This window comes from Balaenoptera acutorostrata, chromosome 12 (assembly GCF_949987535.1).
Source record: "Balaenoptera acutorostrata chromosome 12, mBalAcu1.1, whole genome shotgun sequence".
Lineage (NCBI taxonomy): Eukaryota > Metazoa > Chordata > Mammalia > Artiodactyla > Balaenopteridae > Balaenoptera > Balaenoptera acutorostrata.
In genome coordinates, this window is record NC_080075.1 from 47,266,926 (window position 1) to 47,279,492 (window position 12,567).

The 12,567-nt window shown below is 36.6% G+C and overlaps 1 protein-coding gene across 4 annotated transcripts in view; it reads left to right on the forward strand.

The window, feature by feature from the left end:
- Positions 1 to 12,567, forward strand: part of CLHC1 (clathrin heavy chain linker domain containing 1) — a 37,593-nt gene that overhangs the window by 15,525 nt on the left and 9,501 nt on the right. For all 4 annotated transcript variants that reach the window (XM_007190006.2, XM_007190007.2, XM_007190005.2 and 1 more), the window contains 4 exons: positions 88 to 200; positions 592 to 676; positions 2,052 to 2,158; positions 8,106 to 8,280. In XM_007190006.2, coding sequence (XP_007190068.1) covers positions 88 to 200; positions 592 to 676; positions 2,052 to 2,158; positions 8,106 to 8,280 — 480 coding nt within the window. The remainder of the gene's footprint in view (positions 1 to 87; positions 201 to 591; positions 677 to 2,051; positions 2,159 to 8,105; positions 8,281 to 12,567) is intronic.

The following is a 12,567-nucleotide window of genomic DNA, read 5'->3' on the forward strand; positions in this document are numbered from 1 at the left end:
AGTTTGAAGCTTTTATTTGTGTTTATTTTAATATTCCACTATTTGATTTTAGGTTCAGAATATTGTTAATGTTTTTTATCTTTATAGTCATCAAAGACTGCAGATTATTTCACAGGCACTAACTTTGTGGGTAAAATCTGATATGAGCAGATCATTTCAAGACTTCATGGAGCACATTCAGAACAATAAAGATTTACACGGTAAATGATCTATATTTTTTAATTAACATGAATAATGGAAAACATTTTATTTTTCCCCAGAAAGCTAAAGAATGGGGATTTTCCTAGGCTGAGTTTAAAGAAAGTAAAAATGTACTTACTTCTGTTAGGTCTCTGTTACCCTGTGGGCTTCTTCCTTCAACAGCTGACAAATAATTGGTAAAGAGTAGACTTGGTTAGCCAAGGAGAGAATACCTGAAAATGTACCTGAAAATAAGGAAGAAAGGGATGGGGAAGCTACTCAGTTTAGGAAGAGGTTGGTGCTATTAGAAACTATAGCATTAAGTTGTTGGTATTAAACATTTATATGTTTGTTATTTTCTATTGATTGATAACCTTAAATGTCATCCAGTGGTGCTTTCAATATTTACAGGTGAACAAGACATTGTTGAAGAACTACTTGAAGATGAACCAGGCAAGGCAAAAGAAGCCGAAATTTTGCTATACTACGTTGAAAGGCAAATATTTTAAAAGCTTTTTGATGGTCCTTGTTAAGATATTATAGCATTTATTTAATATTTATTTAGCATCTTTTTGAGCTGTAGTCTCTAGCTTTTGTATTTTAAAATTCTACTCTGGTAGACAAATTAGAAAATAAGCTAGAATTTTAAAAAATAGATTCTTTGTGGAAAAAATACCAGATTGATAGTCTAGGAGATTTTTCAGAGGATATAGGTGGATTGTAGTGTTAAGTTTTATTTTTATATTTTATATTTTTTATTTATTTTTTTCTGACCTTCTTGTGTCAGATTATCCTAGCCAATTTAGTCCTTTTCTTCTCATTATTTCCATCCTATGACATATTAGGAAGGCATATTTCCTCCTAATACTTATTAAATTATTATATATATTTTATAGTAGAGGCTTAGAGATCTAAGACTTTATTCTATAAGAGGTTAATTCATAGGCTATGAGGCCAGTATGTAGTGAACATATGTAATATTCCTAGTCTTCTATGTTAAACAGTTTTCAACTGTTGATTTGCTTGTTGATATGGTACAAAAAAGGGGTAAAGATCATTTTGAGGGGCACCAAAGCCTGGATTATTTCCTTACACCCTATGCTTCTCTAAGTCTATCAGCTTCAGATATGAGAGAAAAACCCTGGTTGAGGTTAAAAGTTTTATGTATTTTGCTTAATGTTACTTTGGTGTTTTTCTCCTCTGGGGTTCCACATTCATTTGCAACACTCTTTAAATCCTGTTTGCCATAGTTTTATTAATTGTGAGTAAGGACTGAGTTGGAGATGTTTTGCCCTAGGAAGAGGAGTAGAAGCTTAAGTTATCTGAACCATTATCTTTTCTTCTTGTATTAGTCTCACATTTAGTTGGGAGTCTGATTCCTATCAGAGCAACTAAGGCTTCTGAATACCAAGGACACTTCTTGATCTTCAACTTGGCAGCCTTTGTGTGCAATTAATATTTCCCCTAGGCTGAGCCTTTAAGCAGATTGCCCTTCTTTCCCCTGGTTCCCCTTTTCTTCTGGAGATGATATGAGAGAAAAAAAATCTGAGCTCATTATAAATTCAGTTGAAGTTCTTTCAACTGAATAAATTCAGTTGCTCTTTCTATGGCTTGCTCTCAGCACTATAGGAATAAGGTACAGGATCAGGTTCAAGTCACCTGGCAGGTGAGTCTTATTCTGAGGCTACACAAAACAATATTAGGGAAGGAAGTGAAAGAATATCTCACAGAGCGAATGAATCTAGTTGTAATTTATTAGAGGTGCTTTTCTGTATTACTATGCTACTATGTTTAGTCTGTATTAGACATTTCTAATCACTTTTCTTTACTTTTTTTGTGTACTAATATATAATGAAATGCACTGGCTGTAGGTTCAATGAATTAATCTCACTTGGGGAATATGAAAAGGCAGTTTATTTTGCAGCAAACAGTCCTAGAAGAATTCTTCAAAACATTGGGACAGTGAGTAAATTTAAGGGTAAGCATTTCTCTCTGAACCTTACATATGTATGCTAATTATACTTTTTTTTTTTCCTGATAGAATGGGAAGAGTATTGAACTGGGAAACAAGATCTACCATTTACTCAGTTTCCTTACCTGTAACATTAAGGGGTTTGATTAGGTTTTCCAAATTAAATTATGAAATATTTCAAGTATACAGAAAAGTGTGAGAAACATAAATAACAGCCATGTACTCACTATCAAGATTTAATAAATGTTAATATTTTGTCAGATTTGCTCCACTTCCTTTAAAAAACAGCTTTGTTGTGGTGAGTTGACATACATACACTAAATTGTACATAAAATGTACAGTTTGTTAGGTTTTGACATATGTATCCTCCAAAAGTTCCCTCATTCCCCCAGTGATCCCTCCCTCCCACTACTCCCCACCCCTCGCTCCCAGAGCTTGCCTCCAGTCCCCAGGCAACTACTAATCTGCTTTCAGTCACCAAAGATTAGTTTGCATTTTTGAGAATTTTATATAAATGGAATCATATAGTAGGTATCCTTTTTTGACTGATTTCTTGCACTTAGCCTAATTATTTTGAAATTCATCCATGTTATTGCATCTATCAATAATTCATTCTTTTTTATTGCTGAGTAGTGTTCCATTCTATGAATAAAAATCCTTTACCAAATATATGATGCAAATATTTCCTCCCAGTTTGTGGCTTGTCTTTTCATTCTCTTAACAGTGTCTTTCTAAGAGTAGAAGTCTTTAATTTGTTGAAATCTAATTTATGAGTTTTTTTCGTTTAGGGATTGAGATTTTAGTGTCATACCTAAGAAATCTGTGCTTAATCTGCAGAGATTTTTCTCCTATTTTTTTTTTCCCCCTAAGGATTTTATAGTTTTTGGTTTACATTTAGGTCTATGATCCAGTTTGAGTTAATTTTTATATATGGTGTGAGGTATGGGTCAAAGTTTATTTTTTTGCTGATAGCTATTCAGTTGTTCGGGGATAATTTATTAAAAAGACTTTCTCCACTGAATTGCCTTTGTACCTTTGTTGAAAATCAGTTGTCCATAGGTCTGTTCTATTTCATTGATCTATTTATTTATCTTGATGCCTATACTACACTGTCTTGATTACTGTAGCTTTATAGTAAGTCTTGAAATCAGATAGTGTTAGTCTTCGAACTCTGTTCTTTATCAGATTTGGTTTGGCTATTTTAGGTCTTTCGTATTTCTGTTTAAATTTTTGAAATCAGCTTGTAAATTTCTACAAAAAGACCTGCTGGGGATTGCACTGACTCTGTAGTTCAACTCAGGGAGAACAGACACTGAACAGTATTGAATTTTCTGATCCAGTGAACCCTTAAATATGGTATATCTCTCCATTTTTTTTTAGGTCTTTTAAAATTTCTTTTAGCAATATTTTGTAGTTTTTAGTGTTCAGGTTTTTTTTTTTTTTTTTTGACGTTGATGTTTAATTTTAAATGTTAAATGTTAAAATGTTTAATTTTTACTCAGAAGTTTCAGACATCTTACAAATACCCAGGAACCCTTTCTTTGGATATGCTCTGAATTTAGCATAAATTAAAAGTGATTAAAAAAATTTAAAACTTAAAAGAAAAATTTTTTTAAGTGATATTAGTATATTCCTGAGTTTATTTCTCTTCTCCCTTTGACTTGGTCTGCTCAAAGTATGGATTGCAAGTTTCAGTAAAACTCAGTGCTTGCAATTAATGCTTAAATAAATATAATTACCAGTGAAATTGGAAAACAGCCAACTTTTATTCATTTTCTAGGTATGTGGATTTTATTCTGAGAAGTTCACCAATACTAGACTGGTGGTACTTACTGAGTGTTTCTGAGAATCACAAAATATTCTTTTATTTTAAAACTAAGATGCATTTTTAAAAGATGAGAAACTCAGAAGGAAATGCAGGGGTATACATAAAGGGGAGGTATACTCAATGTAGCTTACAAATATAGAGATTAATTAGTCTTATCTTAGTTCTAAGTGGAAATTCTTGATGTCAAATATATACAGCTTGTTTTAAATAAATTTCTTAAAAATACCTTTAAATTCAGCAATTTGAACAAAAACATTCTTTTTGCTTTTACCTAAACACAGAAAATCTGTTGTCTACACATAGTGTATATAAACATATGTATTAATAGAGATTGCATGACTATGAATTGTGTGCAAATGGGCGTGTCTCATATTTTTGCCAGCACAGTTTTCAGTATCTGATACTAGTGCACGGTAACACAGAGTGTAATTTTATAGTTTTTATTCAGTGGACTTGAAGTCAAGAAACCATCCCAATTATTTACAATTTAATAACTGAGTGATTATCAGATCGTGTTACACTGCAAAAGTATTCTTATATCATGAATGCTGACACTGGGCATTTTGGGTGTTGAACAGTAACTTTCATAAGTCTGAGGTTTAAATTGGCATATGCATATGGCATATGTGGGGAAAATGCCACAAAATTTAATAAACTTATTATAATTACAGAGTTGTATAACCATTACCAAAATTTAATTTTAGAACATTTTCATTATTCCAAAAAAAGAAACCTTGTACCAATTAACTCCTCATTCTCTATTGCTTCTCTTCCAAACCCTGGGTAAGCACTAATCTACTTGCTGTCTGTATAGATTTGCTTATTCTGGACATTTCATATAAATATAATAATACAATAGTCTTTTGTGACTGGCTTCTTTCACTTAGCTTAATGTTTTTGAGGTTCATTCATGGCATAGCATATATCAGTAGTTCATTCCTTTTTATGGTGAAATAATATTCCATTGTATGGATGTACTGTATTTTGTTTATCCATTCATCAGTTTACGGTCATTTGGGTTGTTTCCACTTTTTGGTTATTATGAATAGTGTAACTGAGCATTTCTGTACAAGTTTTTGTGTGGATATGTTTTTATTTTTCTTGGATAGATACCTAGGAGTAAAATTCTTTTAAAAGGGTTAGGGACTTCCCTGGTGGTCCAATGGCTAAGACTCTGAGCTCCCAGTGCAGGGGGCCTGGGTTCGATCCCTGGTCAGGGAACTAGATCCCACATGCTGCAACTAAGAGTTTGCATGCTGCAACTAAAAATCCTGTGTACCGCAACTAAAGATCCTACAGGCCGCAATGAAGATCCCACGTGTGGCAACAAAGATCCTGCCTGCCACAACTAAGACCTGGCACAGCCAAACAAACAAACAAACAAATAAATAAATAAAAAAGAATTTCTGGGTTATATGGAAACTCTATGTTAATACTTTGAGGAACTGCTAAACTGTTTGCACTATTTTCCATTTCCACCACCAGTGTATGAGTTCTCATTTCTCCACATCCTTACCAATACTTGTTAATGTCTGTCTTTTTTTTTTTTTTTTTAATTTTTATTTATTTATTTATGGCTGTGTTGGGTCTTCATTTCTGTGCGAGGGCTTTCTCTAGTTGCGGCAAGTGGGGGCCACTCTTCATCGCAGTATGCAGGCCTCCCATTATCGCGGCCTCTCTTGTTGCGGAGCACAGGCTCCAGACGCGCAGGCTCAGTAATTGTGGCTCACGGGCCTAGTCGCTCCGCGGCATGTGGGATCCTCCCAGACCAGGGCTCGAACCCATGTCCCCTGCATTAGCAGGCAGATTCTCAACCACTGTACCACCAGGGAAGCCCCTAATGTCTATCTTTTTGATTAAAGCCTTTCTAATCTGTGTGAAATGGTATCTCATTGTTTTTTTTTTCCCTCATTATGGTTTTAATTTGCATATCCCTAATGACTAACAATGTTGAGCATCTTTTCATGTGCCTGTTGGCCATTTTATCTTCTTTGGAGAATTGTCTATTCTTTGCCCATTTGATAATTGTTTTATTTGTGTTTTTATTATTGAGTTGCAAGTGCTCTTTTTAATTCCAGGTAAAAATCCCTTATCAGATAGATGATATGCAAATATTTTCTTCTAGTCTGTGGATTGCATTTTTGCTTTCTTGTTGGTGGTTTTTTTTGTTGTTGTTTATTTGTTTGTTTATTTTTAATTTTTTTGATGTGGACCATTTTTAAAGTCTTTATTGAATTTGTTACAATATTGCTTCCGTTTTATGTTTTGGCCACGAGGCATGTGGGATCTTAGCTCCTTTACCAGGGATCGAACCCCTACCCCCTGCACTGGAAGGCGAAGTCCCATCTGCCGGACTGCCAGGGAAGTCCCTCTTGTTGGTGTTTTTTTGAGGCGCAAAAGTTTTTAATTTTGATGAAGTCCCATTTACCGATCTTCTTTTTTTATGACTGTGCTTTTGGTTTTGTATCTTAAGAAATCTTTGCCTAACTTAAGAGCCTATGTTTTCTTCTAAGAGTTTTATTCATTTAGGTCTATGGTCTACTATGAGTTAATTTTTTGTTTGGTGTGAGATAGGGGTCCAAATTCATTCTTTTGCATGTGGATATCCAGTTTTCCTAGCACCATTTGTTGAAAAGACTTTTCTTTACCCATTAAACTGTTTTGGCCCCCCTTTGTAAGAAATCAATTGACCATAAATGTTTCAGGGTTTTTTCTAGACTCTTAATTCTATTCTGTTGCTCTAGATGTCCATCCTGTGCAATCATACTGTCTTGATTACTGTAGTTTTGTAGTAAGTTTTGAAATTGGAAGTGTGATTCCATCTTTCTTTTGATTAGTATTAGCATGGTATATCTTTTTTCCATACTTTTACTTTAATCTACTTAATTTGTGTCTTTGTATTTAAAGTCAGTGTCTTCTAGGCAACATGTACTTGGATCCTGCTTTTTTATACAGTCTGACAATATTTGTCTTTTAATTGGGGTGTTCAGATCATTTACATTTAATGTGATTGTTGACATGGCTGACTTTTGTTTTCTGTTTTTCTCATCTCTGTTACTTTTTTTTCTCTTCTTCTACCTTCTTTTGGATTAGTTGAATTTTTTTATGATTCCATTTTTCTCCTTTGTTGATTTATGAGCCTATAACTCTTTGTTGTCTTATTTTGGTTGTTACTTTAGGCTTTATGGGTTATATCTTTACCTTATCACATTCTACACTCAGGTGATATTGTACTACTTCATGCATTGTATGAAAACAGTATACAGTTTGATCCTTGAACAACACGAATTTGAACTGCACAGGTCCACTTATAGGTGGAGTTTTTTCAATAAATACTTGTTATAGTAATACATGACCCATCATTGGTTTAATCTGTGGTTGTGGAACTGTGGATATGGAGGACCCATGTGGATACAGATATTCATGGATTTTCGACTGAGTGGGGGTCAGCGCCCCTAACCCCTGCATTGTTCAGGGGTCAACTCTACTTCTAAATGCTTATATTCATAGCATTTACCATTTCTGGTCTTCATTCCTTTGTGTAGATTGTTTTTCTATCTTGTGTCATTTTCATTCTGCTTGAAGGACTACCTTTAACCTTTCTTATAGTACAGGTCTGCTGGTGGTATATTCTTTCAGCTTCTTTAAAATTTGTAAATAAAAAAATTTTTCTTTTTGGCTACACCATGCAGCTTGCAGGATCTTAGTTCCCTGACCAGGAATCGAACCCAGGCCCACGGCAGTGAAAGCGCTGAGTCCTAACCACTGGACTGCCAGGAAATTCCCAGTTTATAGCTTTTTAAAGTTCTTTCTGGAGGCTCTGAAGTAGATTTCCATTCCATGCTGCTCTCCTAGCTTCTAGGTAGCTGTCAGCAATCTTTGGCATTCCTTGGCTTGTAGACCCATCACTCCAACCTCTGCCTAGGTTTTCACATAGCACATGTTATTTAGTCATTATGCAAAATACAAAGTTTAATCCGCAAGCATTACTTAAAAATTATAAATAAGTAATTTTAGATTAAAATTTTTAGAAAATGCAATGAGATGAAAATAAGAATATGAAGTAAGGAAAAGCAAACTATTACTTAAAAGTATTTGACTCAAAAACTTTTCTTCTCTTTGTAGCTGTTGGAAAAATTAGAGGAAAGCCTTTCCCATTACTCTTATTTTTTGAGGCTATCTTTAGCATAAGTCATGCTTTTAGACATCCTGTTGATGCAGAACTAACCCTGGAAGGAATCACATGTGGATTATCTGAAAAACGTTTAGATTTAGTTATCAATTGGGTCACCCAGGAAAGGTAAGCAAAGTTAAACTTTTAACTTAATTTTGAAATTTGCTTAATAAAGTTTTTTGTTCTCAAATTTTAATAGTTTTCTTATCAGTACATTATTTGAGCATTTATTTGAAATCTCTATTGCAACTAATCAGTCACAAAGTATTTACTAAGCGTTCATGGATAGAGTAATAGGGCCTAGTCACAATGAGCCCAGGTCAGGAGTTGACTCAAGGCAGTTGACAAGATTATTCATGACCACTTAATGCTGCATGGAAGTTGATAGGTAAGGATAGAAAAGGATTGATCAGTATCATGCTGCTCAGAGGGATAAGGCAGGAACCTGTTTTCAGGCAGGCTGTGGATACATGTAAAGGATAAACCCAGGAGAAAACTTGTAAGCAGGAGGGACATGGACCCAAGGTAGCATTTTAAAGAACATACAAACCAGCAAGGACAGGCAGGAGGTGGCTTCTTGGAGTTGAGTCTCAGCACAAATTGGCAGATTTGTACCAGGTTTCCCTTAGATTGGGTTCCCTGGAACCAAAGCCTGAAACAGGTATTTGGGTGTACTGGTTGATAGAAGGAGGGCTTCTCAAGAAAAACCTATAAGGGACTCAGTAAAGCAGAACAGGGAAGGGGAAAGAGCCAAGCAAGGACGTGACCTCAGACAAGTTCTAACCTTGACCTTATTTATAGCGGGATGGCTCTGAAGCATAAAACACATCACAGAGCTGTTCTCACTTGAGGCAAGGGGCCAGCCTTCCTTGCTTCTCCATCAGTCAGTCAAGGACTGTGGGCTGCCTAGATGGGAGTACATAAGTCTGGGCATGGTGGCTCCCACTAGCCCAGGGCAATTCCCTATGGAAGGGAAGGACCTGTGAGCCACTGGCAGCCAACACCCAGAGTAGCTGGGGAAGGGTACGTTGGCCCAGTAAGGAGGATTTGGGCAGGACACCAAAACAACATCTGCCTTAGTCAACCATTTGCACAATACAGATTTATATGCTTCTCACATTAAGTTCACTCCATCCAGGCATATCTTCTCTAGGATTTTGTGGTCAATTCTTGGGGAAACTTATAAGAGGAGGGTTAGTGGGAGGAACTATAGCCCTTGTTGCTAGGTCCTAGGGCTGTAGTTTGTTTTTTTTACAACTTTATTGAGATGTAATTTACATACAATAATCTATACATGTTTAAAGTGTACAATTTGATGAGTTTTTTTAAAACAGCATTATGAAGACACAATTGATATACAGTAGACTGCACATATTTAAGGTGTACAATTTAAGTTTTGACATATATATATATATATATATCTCCATGAAATCATCACCACAATCAAGATAATAAACATATCCATGACCCTCAAATGTTTCCTTATGTCCCTTTGTAATGCCTCCTCCTTCTTTCCACCACCTCTCGATAACCACTGATCTACTTCATGTTATTCTAGATTCGTTTTCATTTTCTAGAATTTTATATATATGGAATCACACATTGTATATTCTTTTCTCTCCTTGGTCTGGCTTCTTTCACTTACATTTATTTTGAGATTCATACATATTAATTAATACTCATTATCTTTCTCTATCACCCATTATAGATTCTTCTTACTTACAGTTTTGGTCTTGATGGCTTGTCTGGTAGAATGACTGTGGTTAACCATGCCTTTATCAAACCATGTTTTTTTTTTTTTCTTTATTTTGATTTTATGTTGGAGTATAGTTGATTAACAATGATGTATTAGCTTCAGGTGTACAGCAAAGTGATTCAGTTATACATATACACACGTATCTATTCTTTTTGAAATTCTTTTTTGTTTTTTTTAGCCACGCTGCATGGCATGCTGGTTCTTAGATCCCTGAACAGGGATCGAACCTGTGCCCCCTGCAGTGGAAGCACAGAGTCTTAACTACTGGACTGCCATGGAAGTCCCCAAATTCTTTTTCCCATTTATAAACCATGGTTATTGATTTACCCACTAACAGTGTTCAATTGTCTTGGGACTACCCAGAGATATACCAGTAGATCATCTGCCACCTGTAACAGACAACTGTATACCATTCAAAAAACAGCTATTGGGTCCTGCTAAAGTTGGAGTATTTATCCATGGAATGTCAGTGAGTGTAACTAGAAATGCCCATCATGAACTGTATTCTGACAGACTCACCAAGTCATAAGGTCAGGTGGGCTCAGGAGAGTCCATGTAAAATCAAGTACAACCAAGATCATGCTCAGTCAGTTCCAGAGCACACAAGTAAGCTTCATGAATAAGTGGCCCAGACTCCATGTCAACTACCATTGCCTGATGGACACTACTTCCACAGCTCACACCTATGGGCTCATGCAAGGGTGGGGTTACCTAAGACCAACAGACAGGAGAAGAAAAAACAAACCCAAACTTGGTTCATGGAAGGTTCAGATGGTGTCCAGGTGATGCCAACTTGTCACTTCATCTTTTGAAGATGAAGGAACATCCTTTAGGAAGACATGTACTCCTTAAACCAATGATAATTATATAATGCTGTATTCCCAATAGGTAGAATACTTGGGTCTGGGAAGTAAAGAGTGGCCCTGCTCAACTATTACTCCCAGGAGCCTGCTTGGAGAGTGTGTTAGTCAGGATTCTCCAGAGAAACAGAAAAAATATATACAAATAAAAAATTGGCTCATATGATTATGGAGGCTGAGAAGTCCCAAGATCTGCAATCAGCAATCCAGAGACTCAAGAGAGTCAATGCTGTAACTTCCAGTCCGAAAGCCGGCAGCCTTGAGACCCAAAGGCAGGAAAGACTGATGTCCCAGCTAAGTAGTCAGGCAGGAGGAGTTCCCTCTTACTGGAGGAAGAATCATCCTTTTTGTACCATTCAGGCCTTTAATCGATTGGATGAGGGCCACCCACATTCAGGAGAGCAATCTGCTTTACTCAGCCTGCCAATTAAAATGTTACTCTCTTCAAATACATTCTCACAGACACACCCAAAATAGTATTTGACAAAATATCTGTTGTTGGTCAAATAATATCAAGTGTCAACTTGATATTATTTGACCAACAACATCAAGTTGACACTTAGAATGAACCATCAGCACAGGGATTTTGTGCTTCCCATGCCTGCAACTTTAGGTTCTGTGAGTCTGGAAGTCCTGATTGACTTTATCATGAGAAGGTAGGACTATTGCTAAATAATGGGGCAAAGGGGAATATTTTTGGCACTCAGGCTCCCTACGCCCTTGAAGAGAGCAAGATACCTGGATTTAGGTGATGTCATTTACTGCTTGGGAAATTTTATAAGGGAAGGAGTGAGATGGGATAGGGAAAGAGCCAAGCAAGGATGTGAACTCAGGTGAAGTCTAGTATTAGTCAATATTATAAGGCGAGAGCTGTGGAGCATAAGCCATACCGCAAAGTTGTTACCGCTTGATTACGGGACTGGCTTTCTGTATCCCTTACTAGTCAGTCATCAGCTCTAGAGGACTAGGTGGTTGAAAGATAGGCATAATTTTCTGGGTGACGTGGCTCCAGTCAGCTGAGGGCAATTCTTTGGAGAAGGGGCAGCTATGAGCTGTCAATAATCAGCTGGAGAAGGGGCACTGACCCAGTAAAGGGGACCTGAGTAGGCACCAAAACTGTGTCTACCAGCTTATGAAGATCAATCTGGAAATAGATAACAGCTCCTTTTGCTGGGTCTATGTGGGCATGGGTTGGGCTGTGAGTACTGGCAGGCAGAGTGACGAAAGGCCTCCCTGTCATCTCTCTAGTAGCCATGGCCTTCTTATTTTGCAGCCTAAGGGCTATGCTTTCTTGGCTCTAAATGCATAGGGACATAGAATACATATTAGAGAGTAGGTACAGTTCTCATCTTTAAGAAGTGTATCATAAGGGAGTAGATGGACAAATGTAAGCACTCCCTAAATAACAAATCCATGACTTAGAAACGTCCCAAACAGAAATGGCAAGTTTGCATACTACTACCTACTGCTACCCATTTCAAATTCATCATTTCCCTGCACAACTCTGGATAGTCATAAAACTGTCCTGGATTGATCTCACTATTGTTTCCCAGTGCAAAGTAGCTTTCTCTCACCCTGTCTTGTTATGCCTTCACTTACTGTTCACATAGTAATTAATTATTCACATAATAATTAATAGTTATGTTCACATAATTCCTGTTTTAGGAAACTTCTCCATATGTGTACCCCTCTTTTCAGTCTTTGCCTCCTTCTTTCTTTCTCTGCCTGGTCACACTTCTACACTCTCCACAAAAAGTACTTGTCAGGGAGCCCTGGAAATGGTGCAGGCATGAGGAC